This window comes from Bubalus bubalis, chromosome 9 (genome assembly GCF_019923935.1).
Source record: "Bubalus bubalis isolate 160015118507 breed Murrah chromosome 9, NDDB_SH_1, whole genome shotgun sequence".
NCBI classification, from domain to species: Eukaryota; Metazoa; Chordata; class Mammalia; order Artiodactyla; family Bovidae; genus Bubalus; species Bubalus bubalis.
In genome coordinates, this window is record NC_059165.1 from 50,454,885 (window position 1) to 50,481,165 (window position 26,281).

General features: G+C 45.6%; 2 protein-coding genes, 1 long non-coding RNA gene and 1 other non-coding gene across 8 annotated transcripts in view; 2 read left to right on the forward strand and 2 right to left on the reverse strand.

Moving 5' to 3' along the window:
- Positions 1-283: 283 nt before the first annotated feature.
- PCYOX1L (prenylcysteine oxidase 1 like) lies at positions 284-13,171 on the reverse strand. 2 transcript variants are annotated; one of them, XM_006041014.4, is made up of 6 exons: positions 12,447-13,159; positions 8,017-8,223; positions 6,374-6,548; positions 4,275-4,486; positions 1,697-1,837; positions 284-1,246 (listed from the first exon to the last, which is right to left on the reverse strand). In XM_006041014.4, the coding sequence occupies exons 1-6, from the start codon at positions 12,769-12,771 to the stop codon at positions 588-590; spliced, it is 1,719 nt and encodes a 572-aa protein (XP_006041076.2). In that variant the 5' UTR covers positions 12,772-13,159; the 3' UTR covers positions 284-587. The 2 variants fall into 2 exon arrangements, with proteins under 2 accessions (XP_006041076.2, XP_025148230.2); XM_025292445.3 differs by lacking the exon at positions 8,017-8,223 and having other exon boundaries at positions 12,447-13,171.
- A 2,129-nt stretch (positions 13,172-15,300) lies between these two features.
- GRPEL2 (GrpE like 2, mitochondrial) lies at positions 15,301-24,334 on the reverse strand. 2 transcript variants are annotated; one of them, XR_006553308.2, is made up of 5 exons: positions 24,196-24,334; positions 21,840-21,993; positions 20,668-20,749; positions 18,085-18,518; positions 15,301-17,541 (listed from the first exon to the last, which is right to left on the reverse strand). XR_006553308.2 is itself a non-coding variant. In XM_006041013.4 (4 exons), the coding sequence occupies exons 1-4, from the start codon at positions 24,267-24,269 to the stop codon at positions 18,154-18,156; spliced, it is 675 nt and encodes a 224-aa protein (XP_006041075.1). In that variant the 5' UTR covers positions 24,270-24,334; the 3' UTR covers positions 15,301-18,153. The 2 variants fall into 2 exon arrangements, 1 of the variants encoding a protein (XP_006041075.1); XM_006041013.4 differs by having other exon boundaries at positions 15,301-18,518.
- On the forward strand, positions 21,131-21,203 carry TRNAW-CCA. The gene has a single exon. It is a non-coding gene; the product is annotated as a tRNA-Trp (tRNA).
- Positions 24,335-24,362: 28 nt separating the features above from the next.
- The window catches only part of LOC112586871, a 57,818-nt gene continuing 55,899 nt past the window's right edge, over positions 24,363-26,281 (forward strand). Inside the window, exon 1 of one of the 3 annotated variants that reach the window (XR_006641394.1) lies at positions 24,363-24,477. This is a non-coding gene — a long non-coding RNA (uncharacterized LOC112586871). Of the gene's footprint in view, positions 24,478-25,861; positions 25,877-25,918; positions 26,182-26,281 lie in introns of those variants that run through there. The other 2 variants (XR_006641396.1, XR_006641395.1) reach the window with 2 other exon arrangements.

Below are 26,281 nucleotides of genomic sequence, written 5' to 3' on the forward strand. Positions count from 1 at the left end.
CCAAATGCAGTGTTGTTTAAAAACTTGGATGGTGTCTAGTTAAAGTTCTTAACTAGGTACTTGCATCTAGGAAGCCTACCATAAATAGGAGCTATTATCCTGTCTTATTTATGTTTTCTCATCTTCCCTCTATTTGTAACCATCTGGTTGCATATGTTTCATTGGAGGTGTTCCTTAGGTGCCTGTTGGGAGTAGACAATAAAGAAATTGGATTCAAAGTTCTCTGCCTTATATTCCCTACCACGGTTATCACCGTCTTCTACTTAGAAAACAAAGTCAGAAGCAGCTTAAGATGGACTTTTATTTCTTCTTAAAAAAAAAAAAATAAATAAGTGAATACATTGGCTTGAATGTTCTTCCCCTTCTTTAACTCTCCCCCTTCAAAAAAAAAACCATCACTGTGAGAATCCTTAAGATGCAAAGGCAGAGAGTAGGTCACCGGGACCCACACTGGAGGGAAAGGACACTCCACACAGGAGGGGTCAGAGAAGGACTCTGTGGGTGCACGTGGCTTATACAATCTTGGCTGTTGTGAAGGGAGTCCTTCTTCAGCAGAGGCTGGACATTTCCAGCTCTCCTCGGAGCCCTCACAGCTCAGTCTTCACCTTGTGCATCAAATCCTTTTGGTCAATCTTGTCTAGGTCCTGGTACCAGCGGTTGAAGGCCAGCAGTGCCACGTTCTTGGCAGCCACAGCCGTCACCTCCACGGAGCCGGCCGCCCACTCCAGGGCATTGAGGTGGAAGAGCTGGTCATGCAGTGTGAACCGTGGGAGAGGGGTGTGGGGGCTATGGACGGGGTGGGCCTGCCATTCGGCCGTCTGGACTGAGTAATAGGAGCGAAAGAGGGTCTTCAGCTGGGACCGGAGGAGGGGCTGGGGGGACTGGACTCGCCAAACAGCGGCCTCCTGAGGCTGCTTCCGCCGGAAGCTGGCTGAGATGTTGACAGGACAGATGTTGTCCAGGGCACAGAAGAAGCTGGGGAAATCTGTGGTAAGGATATTGGCAAAGGGGAAAAGCTTAGGGTCGGGGAAGCCAAAGTAGGAAGAGTTGAGGTAGCCATGGACCAAGGAGACGACAGTGGGCTGGAAAGAGCCCTGGACGACATCGATGGGTGGGTCGAATCCTTCAAAGGCGATGGTGCTGCTGTTGTCCAGGTGCAGGGGGGTGGCGATGACCACTATGTCATAGTTGTCAGAGCCCGTGCCCGCCTCATTCTCATACCTGACCCGATACAAGGGTTTCCCCTCTGGACGGAGAGAGAAGAGAACACAAAAGTCAACTTCTTTCTTGGCTTCTACCCACTTATCTGCTGTCCGGGGCCTAGCACCGAGGGGACAAGACCCTGGGTGCAGCCGTGCCGTCCAGCTGCTGTGTCAGTTTTTCCATGCTGGTATGGTGGCAGGGCGAGCCCTGGACCAGAATCAGGAAACCCAAACTCTTTCTCTGGCTGTGGCACTGACTAGCTAGGGAGCATGGGCAAGGCTGTGGCTCAGAGTCCTTAGTAGTCAAATGAATGGGGCTAGATGAGTGCAAGTCTCTGCTTTCTGCTCTGACATTTTAATCAGGACAACAGTGCCCTCTGGTGTCGCTTGGCAGTGCTGGGACCTGCACCCCAGCAGAGGAGTTTTAGGGATAGAGGAGGAAGTGCTCATTGTGTAGGAAGGGAGTGGTTATGGCCCCTGCTCTGTCTACTTACCTGTTGGCTGCAGGGTCACAGTGGTCACCGTGGCATGGATCACGTTGGCCTTGGTGAGCTTCAGCAGACCAGAACAAACCAGCTTGTTGCCTCCCTCCACAGACCACAGGCTACCCTGGGCCCCCGCTAGAGACATGGCTCCTGGGCAAAGGGGGAGGGAGGGTGATCAGTGGCTTCTCAACCTCTAGGCAGTGGGGCTGGAGAGGCCAGCACCATCCTACCCAGGCCTCTGTCCCAGGCCAAGACTCCCCCCAACTCCCGCAGGGAGAGACAATACACAGAGATAAATACGATAGAATTCACAATGTTGTAAAGTAAAAACATTATGCTCAGTGCAAGATCCCCAATAGAAGACCACAGATTGTATGATTCTATTTAAATAGACTGCCCAGAATGGGCAAATCCACAGAAACACAGAGCAGATTTGTGGTTGCCTAGGGCTGGAAGGCTAGGGGAATGCTGGGGGAACTGATGGCTACAGGGATGAGTTTTGAGGGCAGTGAAAATGTTCTCAAATTGATTGTGGTGATGGAGGCACAGGTGTATGTGTGTGCACGCTCAGTCTCTCAGTCAAGTCTGGCTCTTTGAGACCCTGTGGACCATAGCCCACCAGGCTCCTCTGTCCATGGGATTTTTTTCCAGCAAGAATTCTAGAGTGGGTTGCCATTTCCTCCTCCAGGGGATATTCCCGACCCAGGGATTGAACCCATTGCTTCTGCATTAGCAGGTGAATTCTTTATTGCTGTGTCACCAGGGAACCCAGATGGAGACACAACTCTGAGTGTTCTGAAAGCCATTGACTCCTACATTTTAAATGCGTGCACTGCATGATACGTGAATTATATCTCAAAGGATACCTACAAGGTGCTGGGAGAATGAGCAGGGTCATCTCGCTGAGGGGACACTAGGCAGGACCAGAAGGCTGGGAAGGAACGAGCAGCGGCCAGAGGAAGAGTATCCTGGGCATGTGGGAGGTACTTGTTAATTATAAACCCTTTCATTCATTTATTTAGCAAAAATGGTTTGAGTGCCTATGATGGTCAGCACTTTTGTAAGGATTTCTCAGTAAACAAAGGGGACAGATTCCCATTGGGAAGCCTGCATTCGAGTGGGAGGAGATAAAATAAGTCAATTCAGTAGCCTGGTAGGGCAAGGGGACCAGGACTCCTGGGGGTGGGAGAGGTTATGCAGCTTCAATGAAAAGGCAACATCTTCACAGAGACATGGGAAGCTAGAGTTTACTATGACTGCGTCTCCAGGAAGGTTCTTCCAGGCAGAGGGATGGCCACACAAAAGCCTCAAGGTGGGAGAGTACCTGGGACGCTGGAGACACGGCAAGGAGACCAGAGTGGCTGGTCTGGGGTGCATGAGTGGTGAGATGGTGAGGCCTAGACCACACAGGGCCCTGCAGACCACTGGAAGGACTTTGGATTTTCCCTGAAGGAAAGTAGGAGCCATTACAGTCTTACATGCAGTCCTGTCAGGATCTGTCTTTTGTTTTAAAAGGACCATCTGGGTGAGGTGTTGAGCTTGGAGGGGCCAGGGAGTGGGCAGAGGGTGGGGACCTGGTAGGAGACTTGTAGCAATACTGGTGAAGGATGCTAGTGCTTAGACCAAGGAAGAGGCATTGCTAGGAAGCAGTCAGGTTCTAGGTATACATGGAAGGCAAAGCAGATGGGATTTCCTGACATATGACACAAAGGGTATGAAAGAAAGCAATGATTCAAGGTTTTGGCTGGAGCAACCGAAAGGATTAATTACCAGCCAACCTATGGGGAGGCTGGGAAGGGCAGGCTTGTGGGGAAAGATCAGAAGCTCAGGTTTGGATGCACTGAGTCTGAGACGCCCATTAGCCCTTCCAGTGTGGACACAAGGGTGACGGCTGACACATGAGCTTGCAGTTCTGGAGACAGGTCTGGGCTAGAGGTCATGTTTGGGAGTCAGGTGGGTGGAACTGAAGCCCCAAGACTGGCTGAGCTCACCAAGGGAGGCTGAGTAGTTGAGAGCAGAGGAGGACACAGGACTGAGCCTGGGCCTTCCATGTTCGGAGGCAGGAGAGGAGAAGAACCCAGCCAAGCAGGCCAGTGAGTGCCTGTGTAGTTCCTTGGCCTTGAATGCCCCTCCCCGGCCCTCCACCGCCCCAATAAAATCCTACTGTATCTTTCAAGGCCCAAAATAGTCACCACACCTTGCGGAAGATGTGCCTTGATGTCTTTCTTGGGCAGATCTGTGTCCTGTCCTGGAAGATGGTGGGTGATATATGTGCCTGCCCACCCCAGTAATGAGCTGGGAAGATGCAGTGCTCTAATAAGTGGATACCCAGGGGCCCAGAGGCCTTAGTGGGGCAGATTATGAAACCAATCCAAACAGGAGTGGCAGAAACACCACCCCAGACCTGAGATCTGAGCTTCCCTTTCACTGTGAAGTGAGGTGAACACCATCTCCTGCCAACTGAGACAACAGATGCCAGAATCAAAGGGTGTTGGGGTGATATCATGTACTGAGTTGGGTAAATGTAAGGTTATTACAGGGAGGGCTGGGGAAGGGCAGGTGGGCAGGCTGAGGGCTGGAGGCTCACCGGCAAAGGCGGGCATCGCTGCTGACTGGCCGTAGCTGGCCCGCAGGACGGCGGAGACTACGTCGTCGATAAAGCGCTGGGTGACGCCCACCTGGAGCAGGGACTCAGCCACGGAGCGCTGGGTCATGTTGACGAAGGCGGATTCTCCCAGTGAGTAGAGCAGTTCCTCCACACCCGAGAAGGCATAACCGTGGGCCTGGTACTTATAGATCCTGGGAGACATGTGGACCCAGAGCCCTTGTGCAGAAAGGCCTTTCTGCTGACCACCTGCTGCTGGGTCATTGCACCTGGGGGCCCACCCCTCCTCTCCATGTAGGGGTGGGAGAGGAAACTTGTTATGTTACCTTGGCCTATTTGCTGGCTATGGTGGGCCTGTCCCACCTGAAGGGACAGCCCAGAGGGAAGGGCAAACACTTTGGATCCCACCAGAACCTGGCTTCACATGGTGGCCCCTCTGAATGACAATCATATCACCTCTCAAGCCGCTCCCTGATGAGGTTGCAGTTCTCTTGTCACTCAGCTGGGACTGCCAAGCAGTGGTCCATGCCCGCCCCCACTGACACATCCCCTCTCCAGCAACAACAGCTCTTCCCTGGCTTCTAGGACCACACTGGACCCCATGGCAGCTGCTTTATGCCAAAGTTGTCACCCTCTCTGCTAGCTTGGCCTGTCTTCCCCTGTGGCTTGGTCCAACGAGGCTCCCGCTCACCCCCTCGCTAATGTCTTCTTCCCCCACGACTCTCCCCACCTCGAGGACTGGCATTTGCCTGGAGCTGTCGGCTGATGAACTTTTGGATAGTGGCCTTTGGAATGTTGCTTCTGCTTGGGCTGTTCTGTAAATGTGCCGGGTTTGGTTGTTGACAAGAAGCCCAAATGGAGGTATCCAGAAAGCAATTAGAGACGGCTTAGGTAGTGGGTCTGGAACTTAAGGGGAAACTGGGGCTCACAGGTAGAGGCTGTCTCCCACAAAAGGGAGAACTTGGTGCTGGGGGATTGGATCAAATTGACAAGGGAGAAAAGTATACGAAAGAGGAAAGAGAAGTGAAGAACTAACTTTGGGGATACCCGGAGAGTACAAGGAAGAAGTGCCATAAAAAAGCATAGTTACAGGAGTGGGAAGAGCAGAGAAGTGCCAGAAACCAGAAAGGAGGCCTGGAGGCCACGAACAAGTGTCTGATCCTGAAGTCTCTGCACCTAGGCCAGGAAACGGAGAACCTTTGGAAGGACTGACTGTCGGGGAGAGCTGGGGACCAGCCTGGTAAGTGAGTGGACTATGAGGGGTGGACAGAGTGACCACAGGATACTTATCCTTTTTATTTGGAGTTGATGGGGAGGGGGCTGGGGCATAAGGAGGAGGAACTGGTAAAGAAAGGTGTTTGTTCTAGATAGGCCTGGTGGACAGAAGAGTTTGTAAATGGTGGTCCACAGGTTGCTTGTGGCCTGCAGGTATGTCTTATTTGCCTTGTGAGATGAACTGGTTGCACACATTGAAAAACTAATCTCACATACAACTGGATTTCCAGTTTCTTCTGAAAAACCGGAATTTGCCCTGTAAGGCTGGCATTCCCACATGGCCACAGGGGGTTTGAGCAGAGAGCTAGCTGCCCATTCCGATGGGGCCTGGCTCTTCAGGACCCCTCACTCCTTATCCTTCCCTTTCACTAAACTGCTTCACTTATTCATACCCCAGGTAGGCCCTTGAAGGTGCCTGAGTTTGCAACCCATGCTTTTTTTTGGCCAGAGCACAAGGGATGTGGGATTTTTTTAGTTCCCTGACCAGGGATCCAACCCATGACCCTTGCACTAGAAACACAGAGTCTTAACCACTGGACCACCAGGGAAGTCCTGCAACCCATGCTTTTATTTACCAGTTTAGCCAAGGGAAAGAGGATGCCAGTGTGACAACACGAGAGACAAGTACTGCTGTACTAAAGTAAGTCCCTTCCTGATGCTGGGGGTGTGCTCAGAACCTGGGTGGAATTCTCACACCCAGTGAGTACCTTTTCCATTTTGACAATGTACAGTCAAGTTGGTTCCTTCTGCACCTCTTTTCCTCTCTCCCTCTGGAAGGCCCTCCCCAAGGCTCTGCCCAGCCCTACCTCATGAACTTCTCCATGACCTCCTCCACCCACATCTGCAGTCTCAGGAAGCTGATGCCGTAGTGCCACCAGAGGCGGAAGAGGTTCAGCAGGTACCAGTCTGTCTCCTCCAGCACGAAGTTCTCCCCATTGAAGATGGCGCTCCTGCCTCCCACCTCGCGCCGGTGCCGCAGCCCTGAGGAGACAATGAAGAGGCCCTTAGGTCCCCTACAGAGGCCCCCCTGAACCCCAGGGGAACCTAGCGATGCCAGAAGCTTAAATTCAGGGCCATCCTGAAGGATGGCTCCACTTAAGGGAATGTGACACTATGTTGGGTGCATCTGTGCTGCTTGTTCAACAACAGTAAACAGTGTGCTGGGGAGATGTCTGGCCCGCCTAGTCAACAAGGAAATGAAAATTAAACTCATATTCCGTTTTATATGTTTTCCTAACAGGGATCCACTCAGCCATGAGTGAGGGAGATTCAGTCGTCATCCTGGATCGTCTAGGGGCTGAGAGCCACGGGGCTTGCTCTGGAATGGTGGCCCAGGGCACCAAGGCCACAAGGAAGAAATCACAGCTCCTGACAACCACCTGCACTCTACAACTAACAGAGCACTGAAGCTTCGGATCTCACTTCAATCTCTCACAGTCTTGGGAGAGGCAGAACAAGAGTCAGTATCCCCCAGGTAAAGGTGGATGGATGGAAGGTGAGGCTTAGAGATTATAGGGCCTGCCCTAAGTCATGGGCTTTTCTTTCTTTCCCTCCTATTCCTGTCCCTAAATCACAAAGTTCCCCTACCCAGACGCAACCATTAAGTATATTCCTTCAGCATCCTTCTAGAGGTATTTTGTGCCAACACTTATAAATGTGTACACATCTGTGAGCTCTCTCTCCCTCCACCCACCCCCATATACTATTAATATACACAGTGGCCTGCACCTTACTGACATGTACATCTTAAGAGTGTTCTATACCTGGGCATACAGGACTTGGCTACTGAATAGTCTGCTGTGTGCTTAAACAATATTTAGTCTCAGATTCTAGTGGATGGGCAGGTAGAATATTCAACTTTTTACTATTACAAACAGTGCTGTAATGAGTAACCTTGTGTGTCTGCTGCTCTGTACATCTGTGAGCACACTTACGGGATCACTTCTGAGAAGTGGAATTTCTGCATCCAGTGGTATATATATTTGTGGTTTTGACAGATGCTGCTGGGGTTGAATCTCAGCTCTCTCACTTATTAGCTGTAGGGCCTTAGCCCAGGTGTATGAGCCTCAGTTGCCTTGGGAGGAGATACAGCACCCATCTTGCAGGCTGGTAGGAGGATTAGAGGTAATGTCTATGTATGACCCAGAAGGATGCCAGGTGCTTGGCAAGCACACAGCATGTGGAAGCCGTTATGATTATAGATTACTGAGAAGCAGTAAACTGATGGGGAAAGAAACTATTCTGGGGGTGGGGCTGTCAAACCTGAATTCTAATCCAGGCTCTGCAACTAACTCACTGTGTAACCTCAGGCAAGTTCCTTCCCCTCTCTGGTCTCAGCTGCTCCATCTGTAAAATGAGGAGATTGGGCACATGACCTTCTGGCCTTGACCATCAGGGTCACCTGGGAAGGGCCCGAGGGCTGCCGCCAGCCCCAGGATGGTGCACTCACCCAGCTGCTTGACGAAACCCTGCATGTGGAGGCTCAGGGAGTGAAAGGAGGCGGCGCCACTCTCATAGTGCTGCTTGTTGACGGAGATGGTGGCTAGGCGGCCGCCCACGGTCCCCTTCTCGAACACGTCGATCTGCACCCGGGGGCCAAAGTGCTGTTGGAGGAAGTGGGCCACAGCAGAGCCCCCGATTCCAGCTCCAACCACAGCTGTCATCAGGCCCAGGAGGCAGGCGTGGGGAGAGACAGAGCAGGGGCGTGAGACTGTGGGTCACTCCTTCTCAGTCTCCTGGGCCAGTGGTTTCCTAGGTACTCGCATCTCATAGGCTTCTAACATCTCAAAAAGGAAATCTGTAGACTAGTGCTTAGTAAAGTGTTAGCTTCTCAGTCATTTCCGACTCTTTGCAACCCCATGAACTGTAGCCTGCTAGGCTCCTCCATCCATGGAATTCGCCAGGCAGTAAAGCTATCAAATAGCAAAGTACGACCTGCAAACTACCACCTACTATAACCCTTATTTTATAAAGAAAAAGACAAGTTAGCAGCAAAGGGGCAGGGAAGAATCTCAAAATTTATTTAAGGGAATAAATCTAGCTTTATACAAACTCATTGAAAGTCAAAGTGAAAGTCACTCAGTCGTGTCTGACTCTTTGCAACCCCATGGACTGTATGTAGCCTGCCTGGCTGCTCTGTTCATGGAATTCTCCAGGCCAGAATACTGTTCCCTTTTCTAGGGGATCTTCCCAACCCAGGGATCGAACCCAGGGATTGAACCCAGGTCTCTCACATTGCAGGTGGATTCTTTACCATCTGAGCCACCAGGGATATTTTACTATGAATTGGTGAATACCTGGTCACTGCCAGGTAATTAGGTTAGATTAGTATTAGGAATCCACTCCTTAATCCAGGGGTTGGCAAACTACAGCCTGAGAGCCAAATCAAGGCAGATTTCTGTTTTTGCAAGCTGAAGCTTTATTGGAATGGAACCATGCCCTTTCTTTAGCTTATTGGCTATGGCTCTTTCATGCCAGGCAGAGTTGAGTAAAGTTGGAACAGAGGCTGTAAGCACAGCCTTAAATATTTACTCTCTGGCCTTTAACTTAAGAAGTCAGCCAACCCTTGCTCTATTGCAACTTCTCACCTGACACTTAAGTCATTTCCACATCCATGTTTGCCAAGCCTCGAATGCACTCTGTGACAGATAACTAGTCACTATATAGGGCACTCTATTCCACTTTGGACTCTTGTTATAGTTTCAGCTTTTTTACATCTTTTTGGGTCTTACCTACTGTCTTTACTTCTCCTCCTTCTTTCCTTAGTTAGTTGCAAACTTAGTTCATATACCATCAATATTCTGATCCAAGTCACTGAGAAAAGTGTGTTACTGGTCAGGGCTCTGAGGTGCTGCTAGGAACCACTGACCAAACAGATAGTAATCATTACACAGCACTGAAAGGATAGTGAAGCAGCTGTGAAGCTACTGAGCTGGACAGCCATGCTACCCACAGTTTTTGCCCACCAGGTATCTAAGATACAGCTTTGCTCTCACCTGACAGCCTAGTAACCTATCAAAGAGAAGATTTGTCCTTACTAGACCCATGTTGGGCTTTCCAGGTGGCACAGTAGTCAAGAATTTGCCTGCCAATGTAGGAGGTACAAGAGACGCAGGTTCGATCCTTGGATCAGGAAGATCCCCTGGAAGAGGAAATGGCAAAACCCACTCCAGTATTCGCGTGTGCTCGTGCACGCACACACACACACACACACACACACACACCCTGTTGGACCCTAAGACTACTAACTCTTGTCAAGAAGGCAAAACTACAAGGTTCTTTATGATCTGGTCTCCATTTACTTATTCCATGTCCTGCCTCAGCCTTGCAACACTCCACCTTCTTGTCTGCCTCAATTTCTTTTTTTGGCCATACCATGCAGCATATGGATCTTAATTCCTTGACCAGGGATAGAACTCATGCCCCCTGTAGCGGAAGCACGGAGTCTCAACCACTGGATCGCCAGGTTAGTCCCCTGCCTCAGCTTATTTTGCTGTGGAACAGAGACTTCGCCCTGTCATGCCTGTGCCTTTGCCCATGTCGTTCCCCTTGTCAGAAACGCTCTGTCATCCTTTGCCTTGCTGACCTCTGTGGCCCTTATATGTCATTCTTAGCTGGCTGGCCTGACCTGCCTAAGACAACTGTCCCTCCTGCATATTCCCACAGCATACTCTCCTTACCCTGGCGTGGTCCGTGGGACACTACTCAAATGATCTGTCAAGGACTGAGGGTAGGTCCCTATGTCCCCAGATTCTGGCAGGTAGTAGAGCTCACTATTGCATTTTGAAAGAACAAATTACTTCTTTATTCTCAGTGTTTACAAAGCCGCTTCCAAGGATACCCTTTAACCTTTTAAACCAAGTGCTTCCCACCCTTTCCATTTTTGACAAAGCCCTGAATTACCCATTTTTTTTTTTCCCCAGAGAAATTGCTATCACAAGACCTGGAAGCTGCCTAAAGGCTATAGGGAAGCAGAAGACCTCATCTCACTAAGAAATGGCTCCTTCAACACCAATGACCTGACACTTGCTCTCTAGTCTGTGGTAAGATTTGCTGGACATAGGATGAATGAAACAGAGAGGGCCCTGTAGCAATGTAGATTGGGATCCTGGAGGACAGTGGGTTTTACCAGTGAGCAGAAACCCATTCTCTGCAGAGAGAACAGCATGAGCAGGGCCCGGGTGGATTTCTGGGGGACTTTAAAGGGTCCGATGCCACACCGAGGTGTTCAGATTTGATCATGAAGCAGCCTGAGGGTTACGACATCTTAACAGGAAGCCCCTCATTCCCATTGTGGGTAGAGTCCAAGCCACCGAGGATGCACAGAGGCTCTTATCAGAGCAGTGAGGAAAACTAAGAAAGTTGCAGGAAGCTTGGCATTGCCAAATCTCTTGCCTTGATGATGCCTGGGGTGAGGTGGGTAGGACCAGCTGGAATGAGGCAGGCAGCAAGTTCTGCGTTGGCAGAAATGGTTGAGCTGTGAGGAGGTCCTACCCCTTCCTCAGTGGTCACTGGGAAATGCCATGCTCTGCTGCCCTTTCTCAAGAGATGCGGGAGCCCTGCACATCAAGACCTTGCCTGCCTCATTCTTTCCCGTCCTTCAAAGCCTGGCTCCAAATGCATCTCCTTCATCAAGCCTTCTCTATCTACTCCAGCTCTCAGGATTCTCTCTCCTCTGAAAACCCTAAATGTTCAGTCCTAAACTGATTTTTGGCACGCTTCAGCCTGTCTTAATCCTTTATGGCCTGAGCTGGGGTTTGGTAATGCAGACCTTAGCACTGCACTGGCCCCATTATGTCTGTGGTATTCCCATGGGGCAGCCCTCCCTCCCAGTGAGAGTCACTCCTCTCCCACACCAGAAACCCAGCATCTCTGTCTACAGGAATCTGATGGATGAGGGACTTGAAAATCTTTGATTCATGTTGAGTTAAAATGACAAATGTTAAGAGGAAAAAAGTATAAACAAATATGGAATGTTAGTCAGTTATATACATGATGAAGTATTTAGCAGTATGTCCTGATGCCTGCAATTTATTTTGAAAAGCATTAAAATGTAAGATGGATTAATGGACATGTGATAAAGCAAATATAGTAGCAGTTTCTTAACAACAGAATCTAGGTGCTGGGTAAAGAGATGATCAATGTGTAAGTCTTTAAACTTTGGTCTAGGTTTGAAGATTTTCAACATAAAATGTTGGGGGGAAAAAAAGCAAATAAATAAGAAGACTGCTGTGAAAAATTCCTCATTTTGTCATTCAGCAAATCTGTCCCCAGAGGACTTACCATGGGTTCTGTCTCTCCTAGAACTGTCTCCTACCCTCCAAGAGGTTTTTGGCTTAGATGTTGCTTCTAGGAAGCCTTCCCAGAGCCCACAAAGACGGGTGAATGCCCTCCCTCTATATTCAGTCTTTCTCAGCCTCAGCACTAACTTCCTTGTACTGTGCAGTCTCTCCTCCTCCGGACAGGAACTATAAACCAGTGCCTGCTACACAGACGACCCTCAATAAACCTGTGTGAATGACATCATCCAGACAGACCAGAGTCCTGGGGGCACCTGGCAAAGAGCCAGGTCGAGGGCAGATGCTTAATGCCCCTGAACCTTCTGGTGAGATCAGTGACCAGTCCTGCCCCAAGGCTCTTTTCTGCCCCAGGTAGCCCTGGACACAAGCCCACCCCTCCCTCCCCATCAGCACCTTGCCTACTGCGGTCCCCTTCCTCGCCCAGTCGCAGTGCCTTGGCTCTTCTCCACCCAGCTCCTCTCCCGAGGACCCCTCCCTTGTCCAGCTGCCTTCCCCTTCCCCCATCCAGCTGCTCCCGGCTGACAACCCTTTTCCCTCGCAGCCCTCCCCAGATCTGCACCCCACCCAGTCCTTCCCGCACCGATTTTACTGGGCCGGGCATCGCCTGTAGCGGCGGCAGCGAGGAGCGCGGCCAGCGCGGCGAGGAGCCGGGCAGCGTGGGCCATGGCGGGCAGCGATGGGGGCAGCATGCCGGGGCTCGGGCACTGGCGGGTTGGCGCTGGGCTCCCCGCCCCGCCCCAGCGCCCAGCTGGCTGTTCCGCCTTCCAGCCTCGCTGGTCACAGCTTCTTATTGGACAAGCGGCAGTCCCTCTTCGGCACGAGGCCCTCATTAGCCGTATCTCTCTGGGGGCAGGCTCTGTCATTGGCAACTTCTCCGTCCCGCCTCCTAGATACGGTTTCCTCATTGGCTGGCTTGTCTTGCTCCGGCGCAGGTGCGCGCGCTTTGGGTACTCAGCATCAGGACCCTGGCCCAGCTCCGAGGAGACTGATGACAGAGAAAGAACTGCAGCTTTGACGATCTCCGTTCAAATCCAACCTCTGAGCGTTAGTAGCTCTGTAACGTGCCTTCTCCGTGTCCCATTCAGTCTCCTGCTCTACCTTTCTAGGTGGTTGTGACAATCACGTGAAATAAGGCATGTGAAATCACTTGGCAGTGTCTGCAAGTGCTGGAGATTGCTGACCAACCATGCAGCCAGGATGGCTAGACGCTACTTGTTTCAGCATGCTGAAACAAAGCCAGATGCTTTCCAGACTGCTATTACCACGTGTCTTTGCGGCTTTGACACACAGTTTGTGTCTCTGCCTTCTACTTCAAAAACAAAAGGTAAGAGTTTCATCCACTCTTAGAGGGGAGAGGAAAGGTAGAAAGGAAGAGATAAGCTCCATTTTCACCCTCTAAGGAAACAAAAGCAGCTTCACTATGGCTAGTTAGCTACACTATAAAGGACAGATTTCCTCTCACAGAAAATATAATTGGGGATGTTTCAAAAGAAAATAAGGAAAACTCATGTGTATTCAGTCAGATTATGGCTAAGAATAGAAATATAAATAGAAATAGAAAGAAATAGAAATATAAAGGACTCTGTGAAGAGTAAAAGGTCATAGAGCTGAAATTACAGCCAACTTTGTAAGTCTTAACATGGCCAAACTGGATTATTAGTAAAACGGTAGATGAATAAATATGCATTTCTCATAAAAACAAAAACAAAACAAAAACCACCAAAGAAACACTTTTGGGTAATATTTGTGTTAAAATGCAAAACCAGACTCAAGATACTCCTTTTAATTACTGTTTTCTTTTTGGCTTCACTCTGTGGCATGTAATCTGCATTTTAACTTGTGCCCCCTGCATTGGGAGCAGTCAACCACTGGAATGCCAGGGAAGTTCCTTCCTTAATCATCTTTTAAAACAAGTATTTGTTGATCACTTTGTGCCATGTTCTCTTATGTGCTAACAGTATGATCCATACAGTATTTTTTTAATAGGGTAAAATCATATTAAAACTCAACTTTGCTTTTAATTTTAGTAAGTAAAGTAAATGTTGCTCAGTCATGTCCGACTCTGTGATCCCATGGACTGTAGCCTACCAGGTTCCTCCGACCATGGGATTCTCCAGGCAAGAATACTGGAGTGGATTGCCATTTCCTTCTCCAGATCTTCCCAACCCAGGGATTGAACCCAGGTCTCCTGCCTTGTAGGCAGATGGTTTACCATCTGAGCCAATTTTAGGGTCCTTGGTAATTCTAGATTTTACAGCTCTTTTCTCCTGTTGGGAAAAAATTCTTCCAATCCCACAATACCATGTGTATCAAAGTTGTAGGACAAATTCAAAAAAGCTGTTTAAGAGAAAAAGCAAGGAGGCATAATTCTGGGGCCAAGGTACTAGTAGTGAGACTGGGAGTGGGGTTGGGTGATTCCATCAGTTATTTATTGCTGCATAACAAACTACCCCAAAACTTAGTGGCTAAAGGTAACACTTTTTTTGCCCATAAATCTGCACATTGGGCAGGACTCAGTGAGATTTCATCTGTTCTGTGTGATGTCAGACGGGGCTGTTCCACTGGGGACTGGCAAGTCCACTTTCAAAGTGGCTCACTAAGGTGGCTGGCAGGTTGGTGCTGGCTGTCAGCTAAAAGCTCAGCCATGGCCCTTGGTTCTACTCCACAGGCTACCTGAGTTGGCTCTTTGGTTTGATGGCCAGGTATCAAGAGTGAGCATCCAGAGACAGGAAGGTGTGGGTCAGAAACCAGCAGTGTCGCCTCCCTATAATCTACTGGTTCAGATTCAAGGAGATTTCAAAGCTGTTTTAAAACCTCCAGTGAATTTGAGAATGGACAAGAGTAAGGATATACTTACCAACTAGCTCTGGGATTGTGAGAAACAATGGATTATGGAGCCAGGGTGGGAAGAATGATGAAAATGCAAAGCCAAAACTACAGAAAAGGCTGGCTACAAAGAGGGGCACTTAGCCAGGAGGCTGGGTATGTGGAAGCCAGTGGAGAAGCAGAGGTAAAGACACGGCTAGGCAAAGGTTGGGAAGAGCACGTGGAAGCAGGCAGCCACATGCCAGTAATCGGATTGAGAGGATGGTCAGAAGTTCTGTATTTTGAGTAAAATGATTAAAGCAGGTAAGATGATTAGAACCAAGAAGCAACCACAAGAATATAAGGCAGTGCCAGACAGAAAGGCAGAAATAAACAGGAGTCCAGATTGAAGAAATACATAGAAATTAGAAGTAAGCAAGTCAAGGAGGTCAAAAAACAGACAAGACTTCAATACCAAGGCAAAATGACTGCACTGCATCCACTGGCCTGGGCAGCTGTGAGACCCTAAGTTCCCTCCACTGAGCGTCAACAGGTCGGTCAGCAATCAGTGAAGTGACCATGTCAATACACAGTATGATTCTGGCAGACAGTAAATACATGAAATGCAGTAATTTCAATTAAAGTTTTATTAATGTTTCTGAAGATTATATTTCACCTTTGTCTTCTTTGATTTTGCTTTAGTGTTTAAGGATGTTTCTTCATTAATTAAATCCTTTGCCATGAAAGAGCACCAAGTAACTTATGTCAGTACAAACTGAATGATTCTTTTATAGTGGTAAGGAAAATCCACCAAAGATTCATAAAATCCAAGTACTAAGACACCAAGGTCCCTCTTCACATGAGCCAAAGCTTCCTTACACATATCATCTACATGCCAATAGTATCTTTTTACTTTACCATCAAGATGAAAATAAGAGCGCCGAGACAACCTTATTTCTCCAGTCTAAAAATGTAGACTTCCCCAGTATAGTTTAAACAGACACACACAAAAAACAGAAGTTGAAAGGAAAATAATTCACTGTGACTGATTAACTTACAATTATTTTTTATAGTCAAGCACCAGTCTTCCCCTTCCCCTAGACTTTAGGCAACTATGAAAACATACAAAAAACAATGTGTATAAAAAGCAATAAAAATAAATATTCGAGGGCCTACTGTAATAGGCAATTTGCACATTTCATTTAATCCTCGTAATAGTTTGAGAATTGTTAACTATTTTACAAACATGGAAGCAGGCTCAGAAGAGTGAAGTGACTAGGCTGGGAATTATGTTCGAGTTGATGCTTACTAAGCATATGCTCTGTTATGCTGTGCTGGCTCCTGAAAGCCTTTCAACTTTTTGAGATTCTGTTACAGCTCCAGCTTCTAAATTTATACTTTTAACTCTGCAAAACTACTGAATAATAGAAGAATCTAAAATTATTCTCAATCTACTTGCTAAAACAGGAGGTTGCAAAGAATACTGAAAAACTCTTCAAGTAATCAGAACATTCCACACCTAAAATTATGGTTATTTTAATTCATTTGTAATGAATAGCTAGTGATCCAAGAACAAATGGAAAATCATAATTGCCTCACTTTCTTATTGTCACTATTTGTCATTCTCAAAGGAATGAAGGCAAAAAAGAAGAGACAAATTCCCATTGTGAAATCTGACTGCTCATTACATTTACAGGATGTACTTAGTGGAATGCCAAGAGGTTCTGGTTTTAAAATCTCACCACCAGTCTTGTTTGCATCTTAGAAGTATGTATTTGTTTTTTAAAGTGTCTAATCTGGTGGAGGTGGTAGTACCCATTAGGCGATGGTTTTGAGGATGCATCTGTGTCGTGTGCTGGAACGATCTATGATGTCTAAGAGGCTGTTTCACCACCCCACAGAATGGGGTCATAGAGCTCTAGAAGAAATGGATTTATTTTATGGGAAAGTAACTTAAACCTAAACCTGGACAATCTGGACACCTAACAGTTAATTGTCTGTTGGGGGTATATTTGCATGCTCATTATAGAACTGCTGAATCTTAAATACTGAAGTTAATATCTAGTTGTTTCTTACTTAAGTTCTCACTGAAATTTAGTTTACTAGTTTTAGAGATTTTTTTTTTTTTTTTTGAGTCCAGTCCTAAAAAGACTGTTTTCACACATAGTCTGAAGAAACTGAAAGGGTGAGATTAGATCATTAAGGCAGCTTCTAACATTAAAATATCTATAAAGACCTCCTTTCTAATGTTCGATTGATATATACATCATTCATTCACTAACTCATTTACTGAAAAAATTTTTTATAGAACACTATCTATAAGACTGAAATAAAAAATATACACATAGGCTCATTACCTCCAGGAGGTCAGTACATAAAAGGGGAGCTAGATGTTTACATGTGACATAAGACAGATAAAAAAACTAGGATATAAAGCTCGTTAATGTAAGAGAGGTAGTGAATTGTGAGTACCCCCCCCCCAAAAAAAACCCCCAAAACAAAAACTCCAAGCCCATTATAACTAAATGAAATGAGGAATCATAAGAACCTAACTTTTTTTTGGTCCTGACCACCTCCCTACATAATCTAATCAAGGACCACAAGATAAATCTGACAAAGTGGCAGAGGATTTAAGGGCCAGTGGAAAGAGAAATTGTGGTAAACTACTTGCATAGACCAGTTTAGGTCATTAGCTGTTGGCGCTGCCTCAATTTCCCTGAAATGATTATACACCCAGGGAGGCTGAAAATAATTTGAAGACAACTCAGCAAGGAAAGCACAAGGTTTCTTGGCCAGACTTGCTTGCAAGGGAGCTGGTATCTTGATTTCTTGCCAATCTCTGTCTTCCAAGTCTTTCCTGGGGCCTTAGCCTTGTAAATGGGATTTGAAAAGGGAAATGAGTGTGAATATGAAGTCCACCTGGCAGAAACTACAAGGACAAAAGACGGTTAGAAGAAAAATAAAATGAAACGAGTAGGCTCTGAAAGTCTATGTGCATAAAAATCAATCCAAATGATTTAAATTCATACAGCTATAAAGCTTTATCATTTCAGTACCCAAATGTTAAACCAATCCCTACCACCTCCTCTTCCCACCAAATTCAAGATCCTATTCAATTTCTATTATAGGGACCAGAAATGAACATTTAGTTGAAAACACATAAACATACAACTCATTTCCACCTATAAAAAAGATTTTGGATTGAAAGTCATCAGTACCAATTTTAAAATAATTTCCTTCAACACATTTTGATAAGGCCACAGGAACACTTGTCACATTGTTCAAATGCCCAATGGCAAGACTTCTGATGAGACCAAACAGGTCACATTAAATCAACAGAGTATCTAAGAAATAAAGCCAATATGACTAAATCCAAAACAGATCACATGAAGTACCTCATGTACAATACGAACCTAGTTTAATAAATAAAGGAATCACAGGTGACTGCACTCTGGGAGAACATGCAGTTCCTCTGGGCCCATTCATAGTCTTCTCTGAGACTCTACTGCCACTTCCACCTGAGCAAGTCTAATGGTGCGGCCATGAAGCTTGTAGCCATCTTGCCTTACGAATGCCACGGTGCCAGGCTGCACCCCAACACCAGCTGGCACGTGACAAATGAGTTCATGCTCATGAGGGTCATATTTGTCACCGATGGGTGTCATCTTCTCCAGGCCGTGTTTGGCGAACACACTTTTCAGCTTTGCTTCTAAAAGTGACAATCCTCGGAAGATCTTCTCCAGAGTGAGCTTCTGGTCCGCAGGCTCTGTTTCTTCAGAAATACACTCTGTAGTCTTCTCCAAAATGTCTGCGACCTCCACCAAATCCTTACAGAAACTCTGAATTCCTACAGAGAAACCAGACACTCTTACTGTTTGTGAGGAAATCACTGTTCTTGACAGCAGAGTTTGGGGAAGGCTCAAAGAGGTGGCTGGTATACTAGGTACCCCAGGAAATGCAAAGATTGTCACGGGAATCGAGGATCATCACCGGTGATTACCCTTGCAAGCGAACTGATGAGCCAACATTTCTCTTCAAAGACATATGACTAGCAAGCCGCTTAGGAGATGGGGAAGATCGTTAGAACCCAAGAACTAGGTAAGACTATGTACAAAAGGTTCAGAAACGTGTCTTTTTAAAAACTTGACTTAGTTTTATATGCTTGTTTTATCTATGGGGTGAAGGACAGGGAGGCCTGGTATGCTGCAGTCCATGGGGTTGCAAAGAGTCGGACGTGACTGAGTGACTGAACAACTCACCTTTAGTGAGTTGTTCACCTTTACATATATTTTGAAAATTCCTGCCTGTCTCATTTGTGCTAAGGCATGCATTCTCAATAGGAAGAAGATGTTCATTGATGGGGGAATAATAAAAGAGGAGTTGACAAGACTGTGCTAAGGAAGAGTAAAGGAGTGGTTTATTCTTGAGGATTAGCTAAACAGGAACAGGAAAGAAATATACTCCATAGATGAGGTAAGTTTCTAAATGCCTGCTACAAAGTTATATCTTATTGTTTGTGAGGAAATCACTCTGTTCTGTCTGCCGGAGACAGGCCACCAAGCTTGTCTAATTTTTTTAGAGTCACATAAACTTTATAAAAGTGAACTCAGTTGTTGAGAAATCCCATTACTTTCAATGCAGCATTCTTCATTTTTCTTCATAGAAATGAAGGAATATCATTTTTGTGTGGTAACACAAAAGCCCTGGTAGGAGCTGGTGAGGGGCAAAGGACTTTGTTGATCTAGTTTTAACCCAGGGACAAGTTTAAGGCCCTGTATCAAAACACGCAGCCAATAAAAGAGATAATGACAGAGGAGAGACTTCCCAGGTACGTACTGTCTGGATGGAAAGGCTGCAGTTTGCTGAGCCCTGATAGTTGGAAATATGCGACTAAAACTTGGATGAAATATTAGAAACACATTTGGGGGTCAGTACTGAGTTATTTAGGAATACAATTTCAGGGTTAGTATTTATTCAGAGTCTTGAAACATGGTATCTAAAACACTGAATGAGAATCAGAAGGCTAAGCCAAAGGAATGGCGTTGGATGGGACACGAATGGAGTGAATCTCATGTATGAATAGCAGATAATATCCAGAGAACAGGAAGGAGTATGAGTGATACAAGGGAAAGAAAAATAGATTAGGGATCAGGGATCCGTGGATTCATATCTACATCTGACATCAAATAACTTTTTCTAGCTTGCCTGTAAGAGGAGACTGGACTAAATAGTATCCAAGGGCCCCTCGGGCACTCCATTCTATGTGCAGTAAAAGTATAATGCTCCCTATTAAATTGTGAGTATAGCAAGTCATCACAGATTGCCTTTTACCCTTGAATCTCTGTTATTCAATTAACAGTTTCATGAACAGATTTGGAACAAGATGTGGTGCATTTAGGAAAAGGTTTCTGAGAGACTTTGAAATGAACCAAAAAGATGATTCAATGCCATCAGTGAAAAAACACATTTGATCTAGCACAGCCATCAGGGTTATCTGATTCCATGTGGTCTGAGAGCCTCTGAGTTGTAACTGAGCAAGCTATAGAACACTGACAGTAACACAAATGATTTTTGTCTCTAGTTGTGAAAGTTGTCTCGTGGAGACATAGTTAATTATTGCATTCTGGATATAGATCAGTTTTGCTAAGATGAAGCAAATTTTAGTATTTTCTTTGGATTCTTTTCTGAACATCTTAATGATTCACTTCACTTGTTCATTAAAGAGTTAAACAGAATTGCCTGTACAGGCACTAGAATAACTGTACATGCTTGAAAAATAACAAAAGTCTGGTGAAAATAAAGGCAAACATTATTTCAGCAAATGGTTCATTTTCCAACATTCCCAATAAGCAGCACAGAAAGCCTATACAATAGAGGAAGGGTACAGTATAGGTTGGTTAAGGACCCAGATGTATTTTTTGCTAAGTTCAGTGTGCAAAACTGCTAGTAAGTGCCCTTAAACTAAAAAATATTTTTATTATTATTAAATCTCTCACCAAATATTTTGGCATCTTCTACACATCTCTGGGTTCGCCTTCTTATATTTTCACTGTCAGCTACAGCTCTCTGGTATCTCACCTGAGCATCAGAAGCAAAGTCAAAATGATGAGAAAACAAATGCTTATTGGTAGAAAAGAAACTTTTTGCTTATTTTACAAATTTTACCCTTGGTATAGATTTTTATTAAAACAAACAAGCAAAAACATTAGGAGTTGTATAGGAATCTTGTATCAGCTACTCCAAATTCCCAGAGAAGCAATCTCTGTTTACAACAGTTCTGACAGGCTGTCATTTAGGCTGCCAGTTTGAATCTGTAACAACTGTTTTCAAGCTCATTATCTTCAGAAAAAGCTTTTTTTCTCGTCTTCACCCAACACTGCCACCCTCCAACTTTCTTTTGTTGAACTGAACTCTAGGACAACCAAGAGTAAGTTTTTAAAAATACATCATCTTGGGACTTCCTTGATGGTTCAGTGGTTAAGACTCCATGCTCCCAATGCAAGGGACCCAGGTTCGATTCCTGGTCAGGGAACTAGATCCCACATGCTGCAACTAAGACTCAGCACAGCCAATAAATATGTATTTAATAAAATATGTCATCTATTCGAAGGCAATTATTTAGCCTCTTTATTTTTTTTTCTTTCATTCTTATAATCCCTGGTTCCTTTCATTATTCTCATTAGACACACTTTCTAACCTCATTGCCCTTTCTGGGTGGTCCTGCTTTGGAATTATTCTATTTCTCAAAATCTGTCAGTACAGTACTGGCACATTAAGCCACATAGAGTCTGATTGGCAGAATAAAATGATAAATGACCACATTAATTCAACAAATATTTACTGAGTGTCTACTATATGCCAGGGATTGTACCTCCATTGAAACTACCAAAATATCAGATATCTAAGTACTGTGACACACCAGGAAACTGAACAAAGATGAGTATCCGTAGTCGGCAATGTTTTTGAACTACTACAGATTATTTTGCTCAGTATATCTAACAAGAGGGAGTAAAGAGCTAATTAGAGGAAACAGTTTAAAAAACTGACTTAAAAAACTTTATGTGAATATTTAAGCCAGAGAGATGTGACTACAGGTAACATAAACAGATAATAGAAAATATGATATATATTTCAGACTATATGAACAGATAATATAAAATCTACCTACTGTTAAATCTTGGACTTCCTTCTCCAGTTTAACAGCTTTTAGCTTTAAGGCTCGTTCTGCAAGAGAGGGTCCCAGTTCATCAGGGGGGTCCTCAGAATTGCAGTCTTCACCAGCAGTTCTCTGAGTGGCAGTGCTGAAAGGATGCAGCCATCCCCTAGCCATGACAAACAGCCAAAGTTACAACAAAGTTCAGAGACTGGAATGCTTCCCAGATTGACTCTCTCTAGACAAAGTGCTTTCAGTTTCAATAACACCACAAACACTTATAATGTGCTTGTTAAGTGCCAGATACAGTTGACAAGATTTTATTAAATCATCTTTTCATCTCACAATATGTAAGATAAATACTATTATCATCTCTACTTTATAGATGAGAAAACCAAAGTTCAAAGAGGCTTATGCCTTGCTCAAGATCACATTGTTAGTATTCTGTTGAATCAGGATACTGAGCATCAGGCAGTAGAAATAGCTGGAAGTGGGGACACAAAAGTCAGCAAGAGAACACCAAATTATAGTACCTAGAACCAGCAGGACAATGCCAGAAGCAAGAATTCAAAACAAAAAGCCATACAGTTCAGGTTCAGTCTCTCATTTTATACATGGGGAAAATTAACCCCAGTAAAGGTACCTTATCAAATTGGAGTAAGGCCTAGAATTCTAAAGCTTTCTTGATATACAAGAAAAAAAAGCTTGTAAAGCTTTTACAAGCTCTAAGTAAAAGGTTTTTATAGAAGAGAATTAGGAGAAAATGAGGTGGGAAATTACCATGTAAAATCAAATCAATCAAAAACTTACAAAACATTTACTATATGTTGTGGACCGTGAACAGGTGAATGAAATAGATCATATAGATTATGTAGTTCAGTTTACATAAACATTTTACAATAGGGGTTTGTAGATTTTGGACTGCAGTAGTTTTGAACCCCCTGTTCAAGGAAGTTTCCATTACACCTCCTGGGTCCTTATAATTTAATTTGAAGTAAAACCATCAAGAAAACCTGTGGGTGCAAAAAGTCTTAAAAACAAATAGTTTATTTATATAAAGTGGCATATACTGAAGAGTGGCCACTAAGGTGAAATCTAAATGAACGCTTAGTAGGGGTAAAGGAGTTTAGTTCAAGAAAGGGAAGTGTGCGGTCAAGATTACTTTTTATCTTTCATGCTAGTCTTGAATTCAGTTATTATAATCTTATGTCAAATTATACATGATTACCAATTTTTAGTTCAGAAAATGTGGTCATCAAACAGGGTGAAATAGATCCTTCCTCCTAAAGTCCTAAAAAACAACATTTATCCAATTAAAAATAGGTCAAAATATCCTCAGGGCCAGTTGAAGGGAACATGGCTAGGGCCCAAGTCATGAGAAAGAGGGAAGTTGTGGTGGATTCATTCAATTGCTACTCTTTCAGAACTGGAGTGGGGAAAAATTTTATTAGAAGGAACCATTTTGCTCCTGATCACTTCCGTACACCAAAAACTGCCAAAAAGATTAGGGAAAAAAAGCTTGAAACCCAGAATTCAACCTCTCACTCTAGTGCTGGGTCAGGTGTGTTATGGTAAAAAGGCGACAAATAGTTATGCAAAATTTTCGGATTTCACCGTAATTTACTTTTCAGAGATCCAACCTTACCCATCCCACTACTCAGCAATTTTTATTTTTTCTGGTAAAGAAACTGTCAAAAGGGGATCGTCCCTGAGAATAACGAACATTGGTCACTAATTAAAAGGGCCAATTCTACAGCCCTGACTGGTTTTCAGTCTGAATTCCACCACTTCATGAGTATTTAAGTTTGGAGACATTACTCAAAATTTCTAAACCACCGTTTCCCCCAATTAAACGGGAGAATAAAAAGAACTACCCATAGTTCTGCAATTGGCAAGATAAGTGATAAAAAAAAGCTGCTGCAATGATAAAGGCAGCAACCAGAACTTAAACTCCTGAAGGCAGGTGGAAGGGCCGTCTGGCAAAGTCCAACGCCCTCCTTTTACTTACAGGAAAAGTGAAGCTCAGATACTGGTTCCCCATTATGTTCATACAGGGTGCTAGGAAAGAATCCCAATTCACCTGTAGGCCCCAAAGCTGGAGAAAGGGGCGGGAAAGGCACGTCCCCAATTCAGTCGGAAGAGCAATTCCCACCTCCGAGGGCGTGACCTCGGATCTTCCAACGTACGTCGGCCCGACAAGGAGGCGCGGCTTTGAACCTCAGTTTCCCGCTCTGTAAGATGGGGCCGTGAGCCCCAGTTGTAGAGGCCGAGAGGCTAGAGAGGTCCCCTCGTCCTCCAGCCCAAAACTGCCCCTTCAGATCGCTCGTCCCTCATTGTCCTCAAGTTCCCAATCCCCACCTGCCTCGCTTACCTGCCCTCGGACGCGGCATGGGCGGCCAGGGGCTGCATCCGCCGACGGACCGCCCACAGGAGCCTGGCGGCCATGTTCCCACCTCGGCTTACGGAAGCCGCGCATGCGCACTTGCTCCAAAGGACGAGCTACGTTCGCTTCAAAAACCACGCTTCCCAGCAGCCTTCGCGGGCTTTTTTCTCTTAGGGCCCCGGATGGGAACGCCACTTGTTGGTTGTTCCTGTGCAGGTCCCTACCCGGTCTTTATGCAACGCAACTCTTCCGGTCCCGCGTGTTCCGCGGGTAGGTTGGTTTCCTGTGGCAAGGGAGTAGGCTCAGTGCTAGGCGCGGAATACGCGGCGACCACAGGGAGTAACACTTGTGCCCTCAAGGAGCTTACATGCGGTTTTACACAACAAGGTGCAAACACCATATGAGGTCAAAACATGACCCTTATTTAAACGCGAGGGCCTTGGTGTTGCGGAACCCTAGAATACGATATGACCTAGTGTGGGGCGTTTTCCCAGAGGAAATAACGTTTGACCTGAGAGCGGAGTAACGAGTAAATGAAAAGAGAAGGCAAGTTGATTCAGGCAGAAGGAAACAGCATCTGCAAAGTCAAAAAGGAGCGCCTTGCGAGTAAGGGACTGAAGTACTGGAGGAGGCGGAGGAGCAACACAAGACCGTGGTTAGAGCCAGGGCCTGTGAGGAATTAAAAAAGTCAAAGCCACTCATGCTCGCCTTTTTCGTCAGTTCCCCCTCCCCCCTCGACTTAACTGTGATTCGAAATGTGTATTTTTTAATTTCTCCTCACTAATGTGTACACTCCATTAGGGCAGAGATTTTATTTTTTCTTTTTGGTCTGTTCATATTTAATAAACAGTGGAAAAGTGCCCTAATGTAGTTGTTCAAAATCTTTCTGTCTAAAGAACTTCAGTGTTACAGTGCCATTACGTGTTTAAGGGGTCACTGACCGTAGTGTGGAGGAGATTGGGTCTAAGAAGTGGGGAAACAAGCTGTTGGACGGGTCCGTGCAGGGAAGCGGTGTGTTGTGTCCTGGGATTACCTCGCCAGAGAGACGTTTGTAACCACCTTATCTAAAGTAACTACTATTTTAGGTATGTCCAGCAGTTTGTTTTTGTTTTTAGTGTAAGCTTCATGAGAGTGTCTGCCTTGTTCACAGCTGTGATTTCTGACATCTAGTACAGGGCAGCAGGGGAGCCTGGTGGGCTCCCGTCTATGGGGTCACACAGAGTCGGACACAACAGAAGTGACTTAGCAGCAGCATGTACTGGAGTGATCATGATTCTCTTACATAGGAGAAAACAGGCTCAGAGAGGTTGGTGAACCTGCTCAAGGACCTCCACTGAGGATACAGTGATACTAGAAATCTGATAATCTAAACGCTTTGCAGTACTGGGGAGGATGGAGCTTCAAGGCCACCTTAAAACCATGGCTCTACACTTCGAAAAAAAACAACCAAACAAGAAGTGGCATCCACGCTGTAGCCATTTTGTTAAAACATCTGGTAGCTAAGTTACACCAGGTGTGCTGCATCCACTCATTAGGTGCTTGTGTGCTTTTGAATGCTGCGGTGCGAAGGAGGGAGGACATGAGTGAAGTAGAACCTTGGAACCAAGAGGAGGGGGATTCTAGGGTCAGACTCCATGTATTCAAATGCCAACTCCACCACTTCTTAAAGGTGGACTTGAGTAAATTACCTAACTTCTCTGGGCTTCCATTTCCTGAACTGTGAAAACTGGTATAACAGAACCTATCTCACAGGGTTTTGGTGAAGATTAAAGGGAAAATACCTAGAGAAGTAATTAGCATCAGGTTTGGCTACATAAAAGGCAAAAGTAAAGTGTGGAGCTCTTTGCTCAAGATTACTGAGTGGGTAACAGAGCAATAAACTAAGCACAGAGCCCTGCTAGGCATGGGGCCCTCTGTGACTGCACGGGTTGTATGTCTTGTAAGCCAGTCATAGCTAACAGTGCCTGATGCATGGTGAGTGCTCAGTAAATGTTAATTATTAATTTTGTAGGGTAACCCCTTCAAAGAGTCAAGATCTATTGGTGGGAAAAGGCACTCAAAATAACTAAAAATA

What these genes read in the sequence shown, in the direction of transcription:
- GRPEL2 (XM_006041013.4), bottom strand. Translation starts at nt 24,269, where the DNA reads ATGGCCGCCAGGCTCCTGTGGGCGGTCCGTCGGCGGATGCAGCCCCTG. An exon ending in CATGCCGCGTCCGAGGGCAG is followed by an intron (nt 21,994 to 24,195) that starts GTAAGCGAGGCA and finishes TGTCATGGCTAG; the next exon opens with GGGATGGCTGCATCCTTTCA. An exon ending in AGAAGATGCCAAAATATTTG is followed by an intron (nt 18,519 to 20,667) that starts GTGAGAGATTTA and finishes GTTTCTCTGTAG; the next exon opens with GAATTCAGAGTTTCTGTAAG.
- PCYOX1L (XM_006041014.4), bottom strand. Translation starts at nt 12,771, where the DNA reads ATGAGGAAACCGTATCTAGGAGGCGGGACGGAGAAGTTGCCAATGACA. An exon ending in AGCGATGCCCGCCTTTGCCG is followed by an intron (nt 1,838 to 4,274) that starts GTGAGCCTCCAG and finishes CCCTTTGCCCAG; the next exon opens with GAGCCATGTCTCTAGCGGGG. An exon ending in TGTGACCCTGCAGCCAACAG is followed by an intron (nt 1,247 to 1,696) that starts GTAAGTAGACAG and finishes CTCTCCGTCCAG; the next exon opens with AGGGGAAACCCTTGTATCGG.